The 16,999-nt window shown below is 38.6% G+C and overlaps 1 protein-coding gene across 6 annotated transcripts in view; it reads right to left on the reverse strand.

Moving 5' to 3' along the window:
• Tasp1 (taspase 1) overlaps positions 1-16,999 on the reverse strand; it is a 222,667-nt gene that overhangs the window by 169,009 nt on the left and 36,659 nt on the right. For all 6 annotated transcript variants that reach the window (XR_012909713.1, XM_075962313.1, XM_075962312.1 and 3 more), the window contains 2 exons: positions 10,590-10,710; positions 3,152-3,236 (listed from right to left, as the gene is read on the reverse strand). Coding sequence is in view for 5 of the 6 variants with exons in the window: in XM_075962313.1 (XP_075818428.1) it covers positions 3,152-3,236; positions 10,590-10,710 (206 nt within the window). In the remaining variant the exon portion in view is untranslated. The remainder of the gene's footprint in view (positions 1-3,151; positions 3,237-10,589; positions 10,711-16,999) is intronic.

Genomic DNA, 16,999 nt, shown 5'->3' on the forward strand with positions numbered 1-16,999 from the left:
GCCTGTGTAGTCTACATACTGAATTCTAGGCCACCAGAACTACACAGTTAGAGGACATCACAACAAATACATAGAACTACCCTACGATCCAGCCATACCATCCCTTGGCATATACATACCCAAAGGAATCTAAGCAAGTATACCAAAGAGATACTTAGACAACCATGCTTATTACAGTACTGTTCTCAATAGTCAAGATGTGGAAGTAACCCAGAAATCCAACAATAGAAAAAGAAAATGTGGTGTATATACTCATAGGAGTTTTATTCAGCCTGGATAGATGAGATCATTTTAATAAAAAATTTTTCCTTGTAAAATATTAAGGTATTATACTCACTTTGGCAACTACTTTGCCTTATTTTGTCTTTCTTCCTTTTGTTTATGAGGCAATCACAGTGGATTATATAACCATTCAAGGTGTTTAATATACCCACACATGTGGTAGTTTGAATGAGAGGTTCCTCATAAATATCAAGCATTTGAATATTTGCCCAGTTGGTGGCTGTTACAGAGGATTAGGATGTGTACACTGGCCGGAGGAAGTATGGGTGTTGAGGGTGTCGAGGTGGATCCGCTCCACCTGGACCAAAGGTTAGGGAATTCAAGTCTGTTCCTTATATCATGTTAATGAAGTCCGTTGCCTCACCTCTCCCCTTTTGGAGTGAAATATATAAGCAGGTGGAAAATAACTTCAGATGGTTCAGTACTCACTGAATGTCCCTCCTGAGGCTGTTCTGTGTTTGTGTTTCTGTTCCTTTTCCTTAATAATTCAAACCCTCACGGTCCTACACAGGAACGTACAAGTTTTGTCAAAGCTGATCTTCAACAGCATGTCACTGGGGACAAGCTTTAAGGTCTCAGAAGGCTCAGGCCACTTCAAGTTAGCTCTCTCTCTTTTCCAGCTAATGGCTGTGAGCTCTCAGCAATTGCTGCCATGCTTTCGTTCTGTCAAGATAGACTCTAGCCCTCGGGAACAACAAGCCCAGTTCAACTTTCTTCCATGAACTGCTTGGTCATGGTGTCTCTAATACAATGGTGTAACTAATACAATGCACATTTTTATAGAGCCTTAGAAATACAGCTATTTATTATACATAATAGAAAATACACATAACATAAAAAGCATCTGAGAATGAGAAAGCCTTCAATTTAGGACAATTGTGACTAAGCAAAGGAACGCCACAGCTCAGCATAGGGCTATGGGACACTGTGTAAGGTGAGGGTCCACTAGAAAGGCCTTAGCTGGCTGAGCATGATGGATTCAACAGGACGAGGATTCCAAATTCAGGGCCAGTCTGGGCTTTATGACAATATCCAAAAAGAAGAAGAAGGAAGAAGAAGGAGGAGAAGGAGAAGAAAGAAAGAAAGAAAGAAAGAAAGAAAGAAAGAAAGAAAGAAAGAAAGAAAGAAAGAAAGAAAGAAAGAAAACTTCAGTCTAGATAGCCTCAAATCCTTTGGTGATATTTTATTCCCTAACTTAGGTGGTATCAACTAGTTCAGCATATTAATTTTCAGGCTTTTTGCTGTTGTTTTTTAAGAAACTATAGCTGGGCGTGCAGATGCAGACCTTTATCCTAGCAGACAGGGACCAAGAAATTTCTGTGAGTTTAAGGCCAGCTGGCCCATAAATCAATGTCCAAGCAAGGCAGAACTACACAGTGAGACCCTGTCTCAACAAATCAAAAAGAATGTAAATATAAGTTAACTTTCATTTTATTTTTAATTCTACACTGTAAAGATCTATTGCTATAAACTGAGAGAGAGCACCATGCGGGTAGGGTTCCCATGACAAGTATCACTGTACTAACAGAAAAAGGGGCACTGGCAAGCCCCTCTCTCACTCATTCTCCCTGTCTCACTCTCTCTGACTTCTCTTCCTCTCCTCACCTTTTACTCCTTCCTTCCCCTCTATCCTTCTCTCTATCTTCCTCTCTTTTACCCTCTTCTTCCCATCTGAACCTCTACAGACTCCTCTCCCCTTCTCTTTCCCATATAGTTTCAATGACAGGACAAACAAGAAGGCAACTGCTTGCAAGGCAAAAAAAAAAATCCACACCAAGCCAAACAGGCCAGAACTATGAACTTGAACTTCTCAACCTCTACATTTATGAGAGTTTAAATTTTGTGTAAACATTCCCTCAAAGATACTGTGTTGTAGTGTAAATTAGAATTAATGTCTCCCTCCTTTTTTCTACTTAGTAATAAGACTAGAAAGCAAATTTTCTAACCACTGAGAAACATTTAGGCTGTTTACAGCTTTATACTCTGCCAAGAAAATTTTATACTATGCATTTTTAAGACTGATTTTTTATATGTATGAGTGTTTTCCCTGCATATATTCATGCATACAATCTGAATACCTGGTACACACAAAGGTCTGAAGAAGTTGTCAGGTCGCCTGCAACTGGAGTTACGGATGAGTGTAAAACACCATATGGGTGCTGGGAACTGAACTGGGGTCCTCTTTAAGCAAGTGCTCTTAACCTCTGAGTCATACATCTTTCCAACCCAGTCTTTTTAACCTTCAAATCTGCACTGTGATTTTTCTGACTAATGTGATGAACTTATTGCTCTATTGTGATATAGCCCCAGCACCAGTTACTCAGTACATCTTTTCCCCATCACAGCAACCAAGACGACACCATCATCAAAGACTGAATCCCCTTAACTTGCAAATCTGTTATTCTGATCTTTTTATGTTTTTACCTCTTCTGAGTAAGATGAATAAGATGAAAGATAAGACTTTGCTAATTATTAGTAGCAGTGGATAACAGTTGCATCATGGCTATTCACAATATGCAACATGTATTTTTCTATTAATGTCCCATAACTAATTACTTTAGACCCTGTGCTCCACTATCTTTAGGTTCTGAGTTTCAGAACAAAATAACCCTAACTGATCACTTGGTGACACAAAATCCTCTTGAGAATCAACGGCATACAAAATCCAGAAATTAATTAAAACCTCCTTTGAGCCATGAGATTCTATTCCATCGGGAGCTTATCAACTGTAGAGTATGCTACCATTACAGAACAAAGTGACTTAGACGTGTGATCTCTGGTACAGAACCAACAGCATCATCCTCTGTGGATTAAAGCGGCCTTTGAACGCTAACATGCCAAGACAGAAGTCAAGAGGAAGAGTGGTTACCAGGGAGGAATCCTGCCTGCAGAGAGCTTGCCCTTCTGCCCTTCACACAAGAGTCTGTTTGCAACTGAGACTGGATTCTTGATTCCTACAATAGAAAAGTGACATAAAAAGAAATCAGAAATGTCTTCACATTTCTCCACTTAGTTTTGTGCTGTTTAAATAACTTTTAAATATCTTTGAAATTCTTTACAGACACCAAATGTAGTAACACGAACACAATAAAAACTTAAAATGTAGTCTACGGAAGCAGTTCTCAACTTGCGGGTCATGAACCCTTTGAGAACTAAATGACCCTTTCACAAGGGTAGCCTAAAACCATCTGCATATTAGACATTTGCATTACAATTCATTAACAGTCGCAAACTTATAATTATAAAGTAGCAACAAAAAAAAAAATCCATGGTTGGGGGTCACCACAACAGGAAGAACAGTATTAAAGGGTTGCAGCATTAGGAAGGTTGAGAACCACTGGTCTTGGGGAACTTGAACCTGAGACTAAGAAGTAGACATTTTAAAACACAATTAATAAAAACTCAGAAAGAGACATTGGGGATCAACCTGAAGACCAGGAAAGCAAAACAGGCAGCCATTGGCTCTTAGCTCTACCTCAGTCCGAAATGGCGATCCTGCCTCCAGGAATCTCAGAATGAGAATGAGATTGAGGCTAAGAGCTGTCTCCTCCTGTTTTACAATCCTACTGTCTGGTTTCTATGGCAAACTAGTGTGGTCACTGGGATTAAAGTTCATTGCTGCCTGGTTTGTAAGGCTAGCCAACGTGGCTGTTTTACTCTGCGGATCTTCAGGCAAGCTTTATTTATTAAAATACAAATTAAATGCCACTACAACATTTTAATTTTCAAACAGTGTTTGTTAATATGGAACTCATCTAATACATATTCAAGCAAGAACTGCACACTGTGGGCAGAAAAAAAGCCGGAATCCTTTCCTGGTAGGAGGAGAGCCCACGCAGAAAGGTGTCTGTGTCCCATCCATCAACTCACCCACCCCTGAACATGGGACACCCAACAGCATGTGGAAAAGGTGAGCACACCTGTAAACCCAGCACTTGGGATACAGAGACAGGAGGATTGCCACACGTATAAGTGTAGTCAAAGATGCATATAAGTGTCAACCTCGCCTATGAAGTAAGACTTTGCCTCACAAAACACAAAAGTCATGACAGAATTAGAACTGGAAAAACAAATTAACTTTCCGTCCTCTTTCACAAGGCATGTCCATTACCTGCAGTCAACCTTCCCTTACCTCTTACACTTAGCCTTTCTTGTTATACTGTACCCACATGTACATTGACGAACATATATACATCTATTATAGAGTCCATGCTGAAAGACAACATACATTTTTTTTGTTTCTAATATTGTGTGACCTCACTTAATATTTCACATTCTATTTCCATCAATTTTTCTGCAAGTTTAAATTTTATTTTTCTTTAGAGGTGAGTGATATTTCATCAAATATATATATATATTTCATCATACATATATATGTGTATGTATATATATATATATATATGCCAAATTGTTTTATTATTATCTGCTGAAAAACAACTAGGTTAATTCCATTTCTTTGATATAAGTGAATTAAGCAGCAATAAAAACAGGAGTGTAAATATTTCTGTGGTTGGCTGTGGATTTACCCCTCTGAGTATATCCCACAAGAGAAATAGCTGGGTCATACAGCAGTTCTGTGTTTAATTTTTGAGCACTCCATACTGATTTCCACAATTGTATTAGTTGACATGCCCACCATGACGGATTAAGGCTTCATTCTCTCCACATGCTCTCCAACATTTGCTGCAATATTTTTTGAGAACAGTGATGTCTTATGTGATGACTCTCAAAGTAGTTTAACTTTGCATATCCCTGATGGCTAGGAATACTGAGCACATAGTTATTGGGCATGTCTATTTCTTTTTTGAAAATGGTATTTTTGGTTCATTTGCTCATTTGTTGATTGTCAATTTTATTTCCTTGGTATTTAAGTTCTTCAGTTCTTTGAATATTCTAGACAATAGCCCAGTGTCAATATGCAGCTGGTAAAAACTTTTAACCATTCTGCCAATGGTAAATGCCTTTAATCCCAGTACTCAGGAGGTAGTGGCAAAAAGATCTTCATGAGTTCTATGCCAGCCTGGTGAGTTCCAGGATAGGTAAGGCTACACAGAGAAACCCTATCTCAGAAAACCAAAAAGAAAAAGAGAAAGGAGGATGAAGAAAAAGAAACATTATCATGTTTTGGACTATTAGTGCTATTGTTTCCTTTGACTTTGGAACAAGTCCAAGAATAGAGTCCTAGGAGGGGAATTCTGAGTGCTTGTTAGAAAACTCTATGAAAACAAGACAAAAGTCTGTGTGGTGGTTTGAAAAAAACAAAAAAATGGTCCCCAAAGGGATTGGCAATATTAGAAGGTGTGGCCTTGTTGGAGGAAGTGTGTGTCTGTAGAGGCAGGCCTTGAGATCTCACATATACTCAAGCCATGCTCAATGTCTCAGACCTCTTCTTTCTGCCTGCAAGTCAAGATGTATCAATTCTCAGCTCCTTCAGCAGCACCATGTCTGCCTGCACACTGCCATGTCCTGCCAAGATGCTAATGGACCAAACCTCTGAACTGTGAGCCACCCAATTAAATGGTTTCCTTTATAAGAGTTGCTGTGGTTATATCTCTTCACAGCAATAGAAACCATAACTAAGTCAGTCTTATGACCTCAGTTTCTTCAAAAACACAAAATTGTTCTTGATATGTGCCTTCATGCCTCTCCCAGGTACATCAGATAGGAGTGAGTTTACTTTAATTGATTATTCATTACAATTAACTCCTGTTATTTATTTATATATCTCTATGGGAAAACGTATTTTTGCGATATGTGGCTTGTTCTTATGACTGTATACTTTACTCATGGAATTCTTTTTTTTAAATATTTATTTATTTATTATGTATACAATATTCTGTCTGTGTGTATGTCTTTGGTAATGTCACTGGCTGGTAAAGACCACCCAAAGATCAGCTTTGGACTAAAAAATTGCTCAGGACAATTTCAAGTCAGCTAGTTGAGATGGTCCAGACTTATGCACTTCTCCAGCCAGGACTTCAGATAAGGACTACACTTTCCCATTATGGAGGGACTGGCAAAATATAACATAGCTAGCTTTCTCAGGACTTGATCATTAACTTACTTTTCTCAGTGTCCCCTAGAGATGTCACCACCCACCCAAACAGCAGGAAGCAATATAAAGAACATAATACCCACATTTCCAAGAGGTGGGATGGATGGCTATTAGTCTCCCAATAGGTTATAGATATTACTCATCATTTAGGAGGATGGGTTACAATTTGCTCTTGGTAATGGCCAGGAAAAACATTAAGCAAAGAATATAAGATTCAGGGATCTCCTTTTAAAAAGAAAAAAGGGGGATATACAAATGATAGAATAGAATGGTAGATGAATGAATCTACTATTAAACTAAAAAAGCAACTACCAGTCTTAAATATTTTACATTGGTATAGATTTCTGTATATTGATACAAATTTAAGGTTATTTTTGCTATACTGTATATATTTTTCTACTCTTAAGATATTTTAGTATATTGATATAATTTTAAGTTTAATTTTGTTAGAATATACTGTATATATGTTTCGATTCTTGTTTAATGTATTGTACCTATGCAGCTCATTTAATAATGTAATGTAAATATCTAGTCCTTAAAAGTTATTATTACAAACTATTTAGGATAATAAAGAAATGCAGGTTGGTAGTCACCTATTATACTCAAACTTATTGTTATATAGGGTATATTTTCAAGGTCAAACATATATATTAGTAGGTGCTCTTCAACACTTTATAGAGCCACAGAATATGGCATTTAAGATGCCTTAATAATATAAGGCTTTAGCCGGGCGGTGGTGGTACACGCCTTTAATCCCAGCACTCGGGAGGCAGAGGCAGGCAGATCTCTGTGAGTTTGAGACCAGCCTGGTCTACAAGAGCTAGTTCCAGGACAGGCTCCAAAACCACAGAGAAACCCTGTCTCAAAAAACCAAAAAAAAAAAAAAAAAAAAAAAAAAAACCAAAGGTGAGGACCTGATTTAAGCCCCAGAACATACATAAAAAGATGGACGGGTGATGGGGGAGTGTCATATATCAATCTGTTGATTTCCTTGGTTAAGCAATAAAGAAACTGCTAGGCCCATTGGATAGGCCCACCCTTAGGTGGGTGGAGTAAACAGAACAGAATGCCGGGAGGAAGAGGAAGTGAGGTCAGACTCTACAGCTCCGCTCTCCGGAGCAGACGCAGGAGAGACGCCATGCTACCTGCTCCAGGGAAGACGCACACCATGCCCCAGCTCCGACCCAGGATGGACATAGGCTAGAATCTTCCCGGTAAGCGCACCTAGGGGCGCTACACAGATGATTAGAAATGGGCCAGAGCAGTGTTTAAAAGAATACAGTGTCCGTGTAATTATTTGGGGCATAAGCTAGCTGGGCAGGGCTGGCGGCTGGGGTGTTTGGGGACGCAGCCCCGCCGCCGCCCCATATTACTACAAATGACGCCCAGACGTGTGGCTAACTAAACCCACTTAAAAAACCTGAGAAGGCTTAAAAATAAGGGAGAGAGAGTTTAACACAGATTTTTGCTGTTTGTTGGTGGCGTGCTGTAGAGAGATTTCCTGATTCAGCAACAGCAGCAGAAAAAAAGCTGCATTATTTTAAAGTGTGGCTTCCCGGGGCTGTGCCGCCAGTGCAAACTCTGGCTTTATGTTTGTGTTCCCGCTTGGGATTGGAAGGAGAGTGCTCTGAGACCATGACGATGACTCAGAGCTCCCTGCCTGCTCCTGGGCAGAAGGCAGAATCAGGCTTAGGCAGGCGGAAGGATTCCTGCCGCCATACAGGGACGTGTTTTCAGACTGCGCAGTGCTCTGCGTGTCAGATTTGGATGTTACTTGGATGAAAAGAATTTCTGTGCTGCACGCTCAGTCTCAGAATTAAAGTGCTGAGTGCCGCTCCTACCTGGTAGCCCCAGAGCTAGCACAAAATGGTACATCCTCCATTTTGACTCAGCAGCAGGAACAAACCTGTGTTGTTTTAAAATGCCGGCTTTCTGGGCCATCCTGCCAGGGCAAACTCTGACTGTTTGAGGTAGGAGGGCCGGCTACCGAGAGAGGACTTGAGTGTCGTCTGTTGTAGCTTGCTGGCTGGCAGGGACCTTGAAATGCTATAATCACGGCTGCAGCCTGTATATCCACCATGAGGCTGGAAAGCTAAGGAATGGACTGGATCTAGCTGGCAAAGCCACGCCTTTAGTCCTACTGATATTGCTTGGTAAATTAAAGGCTCTTGTGGTCAGAAAAAGAGAGACATACAGTAAAGAGAGATTCAAAGACAGAGAAAATTTCTGAATGGTTTAAAGTGTGTTAAAAATATATGCAAGCTGAAAGTTGAAGTTCTTAAAGCAAAAAACAAAAAAAAGGAAGCGAGTTGTTGTGTGTCGTAGTACACACCTTTAATCCCAACACTTGGGAGGCAGAGGGAGATAGACCTCTGTGACTTCAAGGTGTGGTAGCACACGCCTTTAATCCCAGTGCCTAGAAGGCAGAGACAAACAGATCTCTGTGAGTTCAAGGTGTAGTGTAGTGTACGCCTTTAATCCCAATGCCTGGGAGGCAGAGACAGGCAAATCTCTGAGAGTTCAAAGACAGCCTGGTCTACAGGGTTATTCCAGGTCAAAGATATACGCTCAAAAAGCAAAAAGTTAACCTAGAAATGTCGCAGCTTAGATTCTTAAGCGCCTAGTGATTTAAAGGCATAAATCAAAAGTGCTCCTGGATAGTAAAAAATTGCAGATTCACAATAGGACAGATTCAGACCACTGAATGAGTCACACTGTTGGATGAATGTACGTAGGCTTGGGAGAGAGAAGAAAAAGAATATAGAGAATAAAGTTAATGGTTAAAAAAAAAAGTAAAGTAAAGTCTTTAAAGAGACAGAATAAAGTAAAGTGATAGAGTAAAAATAAGCCGCGTAAAGATGAAAAATTCACAGAGAGTCTGGATTCTTTGTATTGTGTTTTCTTTAAAATTTTTGACTGTGAAGGAGCTAAGTACAGACAGACATTTCATTATATGGACTGCCAAGTGGAACCAGAACGGATATCATGAGGGTATGATTTCAGAATTTGGATCTAAGGATATGATGCTTTGGAAAGGAGTTTCTTATTTTGTTTTCACAGAGGATGAGACCCTGTTCATTTCTTCTATTCCGATTTGGTATGATGGACCACGTCCTCCTGAAGGGTTGCTGTGAACATCTTCAGAAAATTGCCTTGCTCAACTGCCAACTGAGATAAACCTGGCACACAGGTTACACCCTAAAATCATTAACGACGCCCCCATTCAGCAGGAAGCAGTTTGGAGAGAAAAAACTGCGCCCATGTTCCCAAATATAGTTTATAAATGTTCTTTTACATTTAAAGGGGGATATGATATAGGTATGAATAATTTGCATTAGTATAGATTTTGCTTTATTTATAGAGATTCAAGGTCAATTTTGTTATATGTATAAATGTTTCTGATGTAACTTTTACTTGATAACTGTTTTGTTATATGTAATTTTGCTATGTTAAGGTTAAAGCCTTCCTTTTTTTGTTTAAACAGAAAAAGGGGAAGTGATGGGGGAGTGTCATATATCAATCTGTTGATTTCCTTGGTTAAGCAATAAAGAAACTGCTAGGCCCATTGGATAGGCCCACCCTTAGGTGGGTGGAGTAAACAGAACAGAATGCCGGGAGGAAGAGGAAGTGAGGTCAGACTCCACAGCTCTGCTCTCCGGAGCAGACGCAGGAGAGACGCCATGCTACCTGCTCCAGGGAAGACGCACACCATGCCCCAGCTCCGACCCAGGATGGACATAGGCTAGAATCTTCCCGGTAAGCGCACCTAGGGGCGCTACACAGATGATTAGAAATGGGCCAGAGCAGTGTTTAAAAGAATACAGTGTCCGTGTAATTATTTGGGGCATAAGCTAGCCGGGCAAGGCAGGCGGCTGGGGTTTTGGGGACATAGCCCCGCTGCCGCCGCCCATATTACTACAGACGGGGCAGCATGCAGTTGTGACCTCAGCTTTCCTATCATGAGATGAGTGCCCCCTCTAAGGAGTGGATGGGGGAATTAGATCAGGGGTGGGGGGAGAATGGAGGGGAACTGGGGTTGGTATGTAAAATGAAAAACAAAATTTAATGGGAAAAAAACCTGTTTATACTTAAGATTTTATGATCTTTATTTAGTAAAGAGGAATAATAATTATTTCAGCACTACTCCAAACAAAAATGATTACAAATACAGGACTAAGTTTTCAGAAGGCATGAAATGGTAACAAACTCAGTTTTTCAAATAATAGAGGACTATGTCATAATGCCCACATACCACTCAAGGCTCCAACTGCTCCGAAATTCAAGGATTTCCCATCCATTATGCTGGCATCACACTCGATTTCTCCTAGGAGATTCAGATTAGATCCCATTCCTGCATTAGTAAACGGAGAATCCTGAAAAGCAAAAATGAATTTAAATACTATTAGTCTTAAAAAAGAATTAATGTCAATCCTTCATAAACCCTCCAAAAACTAGAAGGTAAGGGAATACTTTCTAAGACTTAGGCAATGTCAGTACTTCTCTGATGACAAAGGACAAAAATATTATGACCAAAATTAGAAAAAAATTAGAGACCAATATACTTTATACTTTGTAGATGCTAACATCAAAATCATTGAAGAAATAAAAGCAAACCAAATCCAGCAGAATATAAACAAGTGTTCATATCATGAACAAGAGGGATCTCAAGAAACAAGTCTGATTTAATATCTAGAAAAAAATCAATCAAAATACCACATGTTAATAAAATAGGCATGTTAGGAGATATAGGGAAAAGACATTTAACAAACTACTAAACCCTTTTATAAAAGTGATTTTAAAAAAAACACTAAGTAACCTAGAAACAGAAACCAACATCCTTGCCATGATAAAGGAAACCTAAAAAAGTCCAGTTAATATTGCAAAATGGGGAAAAGAGGAAATCCTGAATAATTTTCCCTAAAAATTATCAAAAATTATAAAAAAATTATCAAAACACAAGAGAAATATCCGTTCTCACTACTTCTTATTCAACAAGATGCAAGAAAATCACAGCACGACAATTAGGCAAGGAAAAGAAATAAAGAACAACTAAACTAGAAAGAATCAAGTATCGTCTCTTTTAAAAAAAAGAGAGAGGAAGAAAAGTCAACATAATCTTTTTAGCATGAGTTACCTGTACAAAATAATAGGTTATGATAGACTATGTAGCTTGAGCTACATGAGACCCTGTCTCCAAAGGATAAGAAAAATGTTAAAATAGGGCCATAATGAAAATAAGTTTATGGAATCTGGAATGGTGACTCGTGCTTAAGAGCACTTGTTGCTCTTGCAGACGTCCCAGGTTAGATGCCTAGCACCAACTGGGTGCTTCACAATGACTCGCAACTCCTGCCATTGGAAAGGCAGGAGCCTCAACTGAGAAAATTCCTCCATAAGTTAGGGCTGTAGGCAAGCCTATACCTGTAGGCATTTTCTTAAATAGTAATTAATGGGGGAAAGCTCAGTCCATTCTGGGGGTGCCATTCCTAGGTAGCTGCTCCTGGGAGAAAGCAGGATAACTAAGCCATAAGGACTAAGCCAGTTAGCTGTTCCTGCCTCCAGGTTCCTGTCATGTTTGAGTTCCTGTCCTGATTTCCTTCAGTGATGAACAGTTGTAAGAGAGCAGAAGCCAAATAAACCCTTTCCTCCCCACGTTGCTTTGGTCATGGTGCTTTATCACAGCAATAGTAACTATGAGACAAATCTAACTAACTAAGACAGTGTACATCACCACAGTCATCTTACTTACTAATCTTTGTTATTAATCTGCCCACAGAGCATAAGCCCCTTTATCTTTTCAGGGGTTTTATTCCAGAGTTAAAAACAAAGTTTCATCCACACATGGTAAAAACTTGCAGAATGACTGAATGGAAGCTAATTAGAACTAGGTAAAATAGAACAATTAATATTGTGAACCCCTTGAGCCAGCTAGATAATAATTCTTGCATGGCATTCTTACAGAGAAACTCAAAAAAAAATAGCAATATCCCTTTGAAAAAAAAGGACAGAAGAAGCACCAAACCAGGATCTATTCTCCTAACATGACAAGGAAGCTTTTACTACAGTCAATCTGGCAGCTTCCAGCCAAGGCAAGGAGCTACAACACATACTTTTTCACTAAAAACCACAAGCTGCATTACCCACTTAGTATCCTTTGATAAAAGCAAAAAATAAAGACAGTTTGCACAGTTACAGGGTATACCATACCTTGGGAGATTCATTATGTGACCTCTATTAACACCTCTTACAAATGCAAACAATTAAGTTTTCAAATATACAAAAACAAAACTAGCATAATATAAAATCATTTTGTATAAAATGATGCTATCTGTCCAGTCTCTTTTATTCCTGTTAGACTATGTCAGATGTCTACTGACAGATCACTAATACATTAGTGTTCACACTCTGTCTCAAGTGCAAATGCAACAAGCACATCATAAGGTGAATGAGACATGGGAGAATATACATTTTTATCCATACATGATTAAGTATTCCATTGAAATGATTTAATTACTGCCTCCAATGACAAGCAAGTGATTGATCTTAAAGTAACAAGTGGGAAATAGTCTTAAAACAAACTTTCATGAATCTTTCTAGGTAAGAGTAATAGGGTATATAAATATAGCTCAGTGACATAAAACTTGCCTAGCATATACAAGACCCTGAATTTGATCCCCAGTATACAAAAAAAGTAATAAAAATGGGTGCTTTTCCTTCACAGCTTTCTCCAAATTCAAATGAGAAAAATGCAGCTCCAGACTAGTCTGAGCTACATAGTGAGAACCCATCCCAAGCGAGGAGGGCAGGGGGATGAACAAAAACTTTAAAAAATGAAGTATGCCTATCTTAGCCAAAACTATGCCAAGAATTATTACCTCTGTTATTTCCTTATTGGTTCATAATATCTGCAGGATGAAGAGTAGCAAATGAAACTCAGTTATGACAAAAACAATCAACACACACAATTCAAGGACATATTTAACAATCAATTAAGCTCAAATTTTCAAGAACTAAATGATTGAAGGTTTTCCACTTAAATTCCTTTGTGTTAATATAGGTTAGCATTCACTCATTCAACAAATATTTATTGGCTGCCTATTGCCAGACAATTCGTTTGCTGTAAAAGGTCAGATATATTAAATGATTCAGACTTGTGGACCACACAATGCTTTAGCTACTCAACTGCCACTGAGGGACAGAAGCAGCCAGAAAAAATACACAAATGAGTGAGCAAGGCTGCATCCCAAAGAAGTTGCAGTTTGTACCCTGAAATTTGAATTTCATATAATTTTCTAATATCATGAAATATTAGTTTCCTTTTGATTTTGTTTCAATCATCTTAAAAACTAAAAACCATTAAAAGTTTACAGACCATCAGAAATGGGCAAAGAGCCCATTTGGCTTTTTGACCCATTTGCTAAATAGTGAGTAAATCTTAGGGCTTATAGCAATACACAAAACAGAATACAGTGTTCCCGGCAAGAAGCCTCAGTCTCGGCTATAGGAGGCAGATGCCTTCAGCAGCAGAGCACATGCTTAACACTGTCAAGGCCCTGGGTTCCACACTCAGTACCAAAAAAGGGGAGAAGTTGGAAGGGTGGGAAGGGAAGGAAATAGATATTCTTTGGTATCTGAAGTGGGTTTAAGTTTCATAAAAACCCCATCACCAGACTGGGTTACACAGTGAACTATCTCAAAAAATCAAAAATAATGTGAAGCATAATGGCCCATGCATATAATCTTAGCACTCGTGAAGGTGAAGCAGAAAGAGCTCCATGAGTTCAAAAACAGCTTGGCTACATAACTAAAATAATATAGTTGTTACATTAAGGAATGACAAGAAAAACTACATGTTCGGTACAGATGCAAATTTCAGTTGGAATGTTTTTGATCTGCACCTACAAAAATTGAGAAATCATGACTATGTAGACTCATGATAAATTGGATAGCATAACATACAACAATAAATATAATAACGCAAATCTAAAATAGAAGATAGGTAACGGTCAGAAAGATAAACAGGGGAGTCAAGTAAGCCACAAAGGTGTCCATAGTTTAGTTTTTATTTTGTTTCTTCTGACATTATTTCAGACTTAAACCTACAGTATAAACCAATATCCAAGAGGCAACAAGATGGTTCAGTGGGTAAAGACACCTGCCATCACGTCTGTCAACCTGAGTTCAATAAATAGATCCACGTGGTGGAATGAAAGAACTGACCTCACAAGCAGCCTGCTGACCTGTAGATGCCATGGCACATGTGTGTTAATGCACATAATAAAATAAAAAAGGTAGTTTAAATTTCAAGTAATCCAATAACCAGTTCTTCTACAACCATGAAGGATCAGAAAATAAAAATTATAAATCAGCATAAAAAACATGAAGTGACATCAACAAGTATTTTCCCAAAGACATAAAAATGGCCTACAAACACGTAAAAATATGTTGGACATCATTTCTATTAGGGAAATAAAGAAACAATGATGAAGTACTGTAGAGGTAGTTTGAATGTAATTGGTCCCCATAAACTCATACGGAGTGGCATTATTAGGAGGTGTGGCTTTGTTGGAGTAGATGTAGCCTTATTGGAAGAAGTGTGTCACTGTGGAGGCAGGCTTTGAGGTTTCATATGCTCAATGCCCAGTGTCTCAGTTTATTTCCTGTTGCCTTTGGATCAAGATGTAAGAACTCTTAGCTCCTTCTCCAGCATCATGTCTGCCCGCATTCTGCCTTGCTTACCAACATGACAATAATGAACTAAAACTTTGAATTGTGAGCGAGCCACTCCAATCAAATGTTTTCCTTTATAAAATTTCCATGGTCATTTTGTCTCTCCACAGCAAAAGAAACCCTAAGACAGGTACCAATTCTCATTCACAAGGACAGCTTTAGTGACAAGGGCGGGGGAGGGTGGGACGGACCATAATAATTTGGATGCAAAGCAATTCTCACACATTGTTACTACAATGAAAAATGGTTCATTCTGTAGTTATGGAAAACAGCTTAATAGTTGCATAAAAAGTTCAATGTAGAATTAACACACGACCCAGAAAGTCTATGTATAGGTAAATATACAAAGAAACTAAAATTAAGTTTTCAATATCGGTACAGGTGCTATTCACAGCAAGGGTATTCCCAATAGCCCAGAGGTGGAAACTGCCCCTAGTCAACAGTGAATGAGTGGATAAAAGTGTTGTGGTATGCACAACAATGCTGACTCGGTCTGCAGAAAGAAGAATGGAGTACTGACAGACGCTGCAGTGTGGAAGTCTCAAAAGCATTGTACTTACGTGGGAGGGGAGGCACAAAAGCTATGATTTAAGCTGTATGAATTATCCAGAAAAGATACTTTCATAGAGAGAAACAACAGACTATGAGTTGTCATCAAATAGAAGACAAACAAATAAAGAGTAACTGCCTAAGGGGAATGAGGATTCTTTATAGAAATTTGGAACAAGATAGAAAATGGTATCTACAAAGCACTGTCAACATACTGTTATTAGTTTTTCAAGTTGTTATATGAACTTCACCTCAATTAAACATACAAAAGGAGACACAGAAGTACATATATTCAATGATTCTACATATGTCAAGCTTTGTAACTCACAAAATATTGTTAACCTAGTGTTATTGGGACTTTCTAGAGGGGCAGAAATGTGTTTCCTGGTCCAGGTGCTATAGACAAAGAGCTATATTCACTCTGAAAAATTATCAGAGCTATTCATAAACAATAAACTTGATTATTTTCTAGTATATACACTATACTCAATAAACAACTTTAAAACCACAATACAAATTTCTTAGAATAAAACAACTAAAGTTTTTAAAGACTGTTACAACTGTGGATCCAATCAGTCTTTCTGCTCAAAATAAAAGAATCATTAAGTGAAATTCTCCGTTCTCCCACTCCAAAGAGCCCCATTTGGAACATATGTGTTAAATCTAAGGTTCCTTTATTTTTAATAAGCTACTACACATGACTCTGTCAGAGCTGGATCATACTGTCACTCTGAGAAACTCATTTCAATGACTCGCTAAGCTGCTTAACTTAGGCCATTTTCAGAAAGTCTGTAGTCTATCAACATTAACACATAGCAAATAAATAGCAGAAAGCTACACGACAACAACTATGAAACACTGCAAAGGGTATCTCTGTAGTAGCAGGATTCACCCTACATCAGACAAAGATGTGAATCAGAACAAAGAGTACAATGGGAATGACTAGGCGAGGTAAACATAAAGTTTCCTAGGCAACCATTAGTATATTGCATTAAGTACTAACATCTTTTCTTTTCTTTTTTCTTTTTTCCTTTTTTTGTTTCCTCGAGACAGGGTTTCTCTGTAGCTTTGGAGCCTGTCCTGGAGCGATCTCTTGTATACCAGGCTGGTCTTGAACTCACAGAGATCCACCTGCTCTACCTCCCATGTGCCACCACGCCTGACTTTTGTTTAATTTTGTTTTGTTTTCTTTTCAGTAAAAGAATGAAGATATGATAAATGGTGACGGAAGCTTCTTTAGAGGAGGTTAGCAAAACAAAGATGGAAATGAAGGCAATGTATTTGGACATACAGTACATTTTTCACCAAAAATACTCAGTGCAATACTTTACTCCAGGGACTCGAAGGGAATAAAGAATTTGGTTCAAGCTTATCTAGAGCACC

The sequence above is a fragment of the Microtus pennsylvanicus genome, chromosome 2 (assembly GCF_037038515.1).
Source record: "Microtus pennsylvanicus isolate mMicPen1 chromosome 2, mMicPen1.hap1, whole genome shotgun sequence".
NCBI lineage: Eukaryota > Metazoa > Chordata > Mammalia > Rodentia > Cricetidae > Microtus > Microtus pennsylvanicus.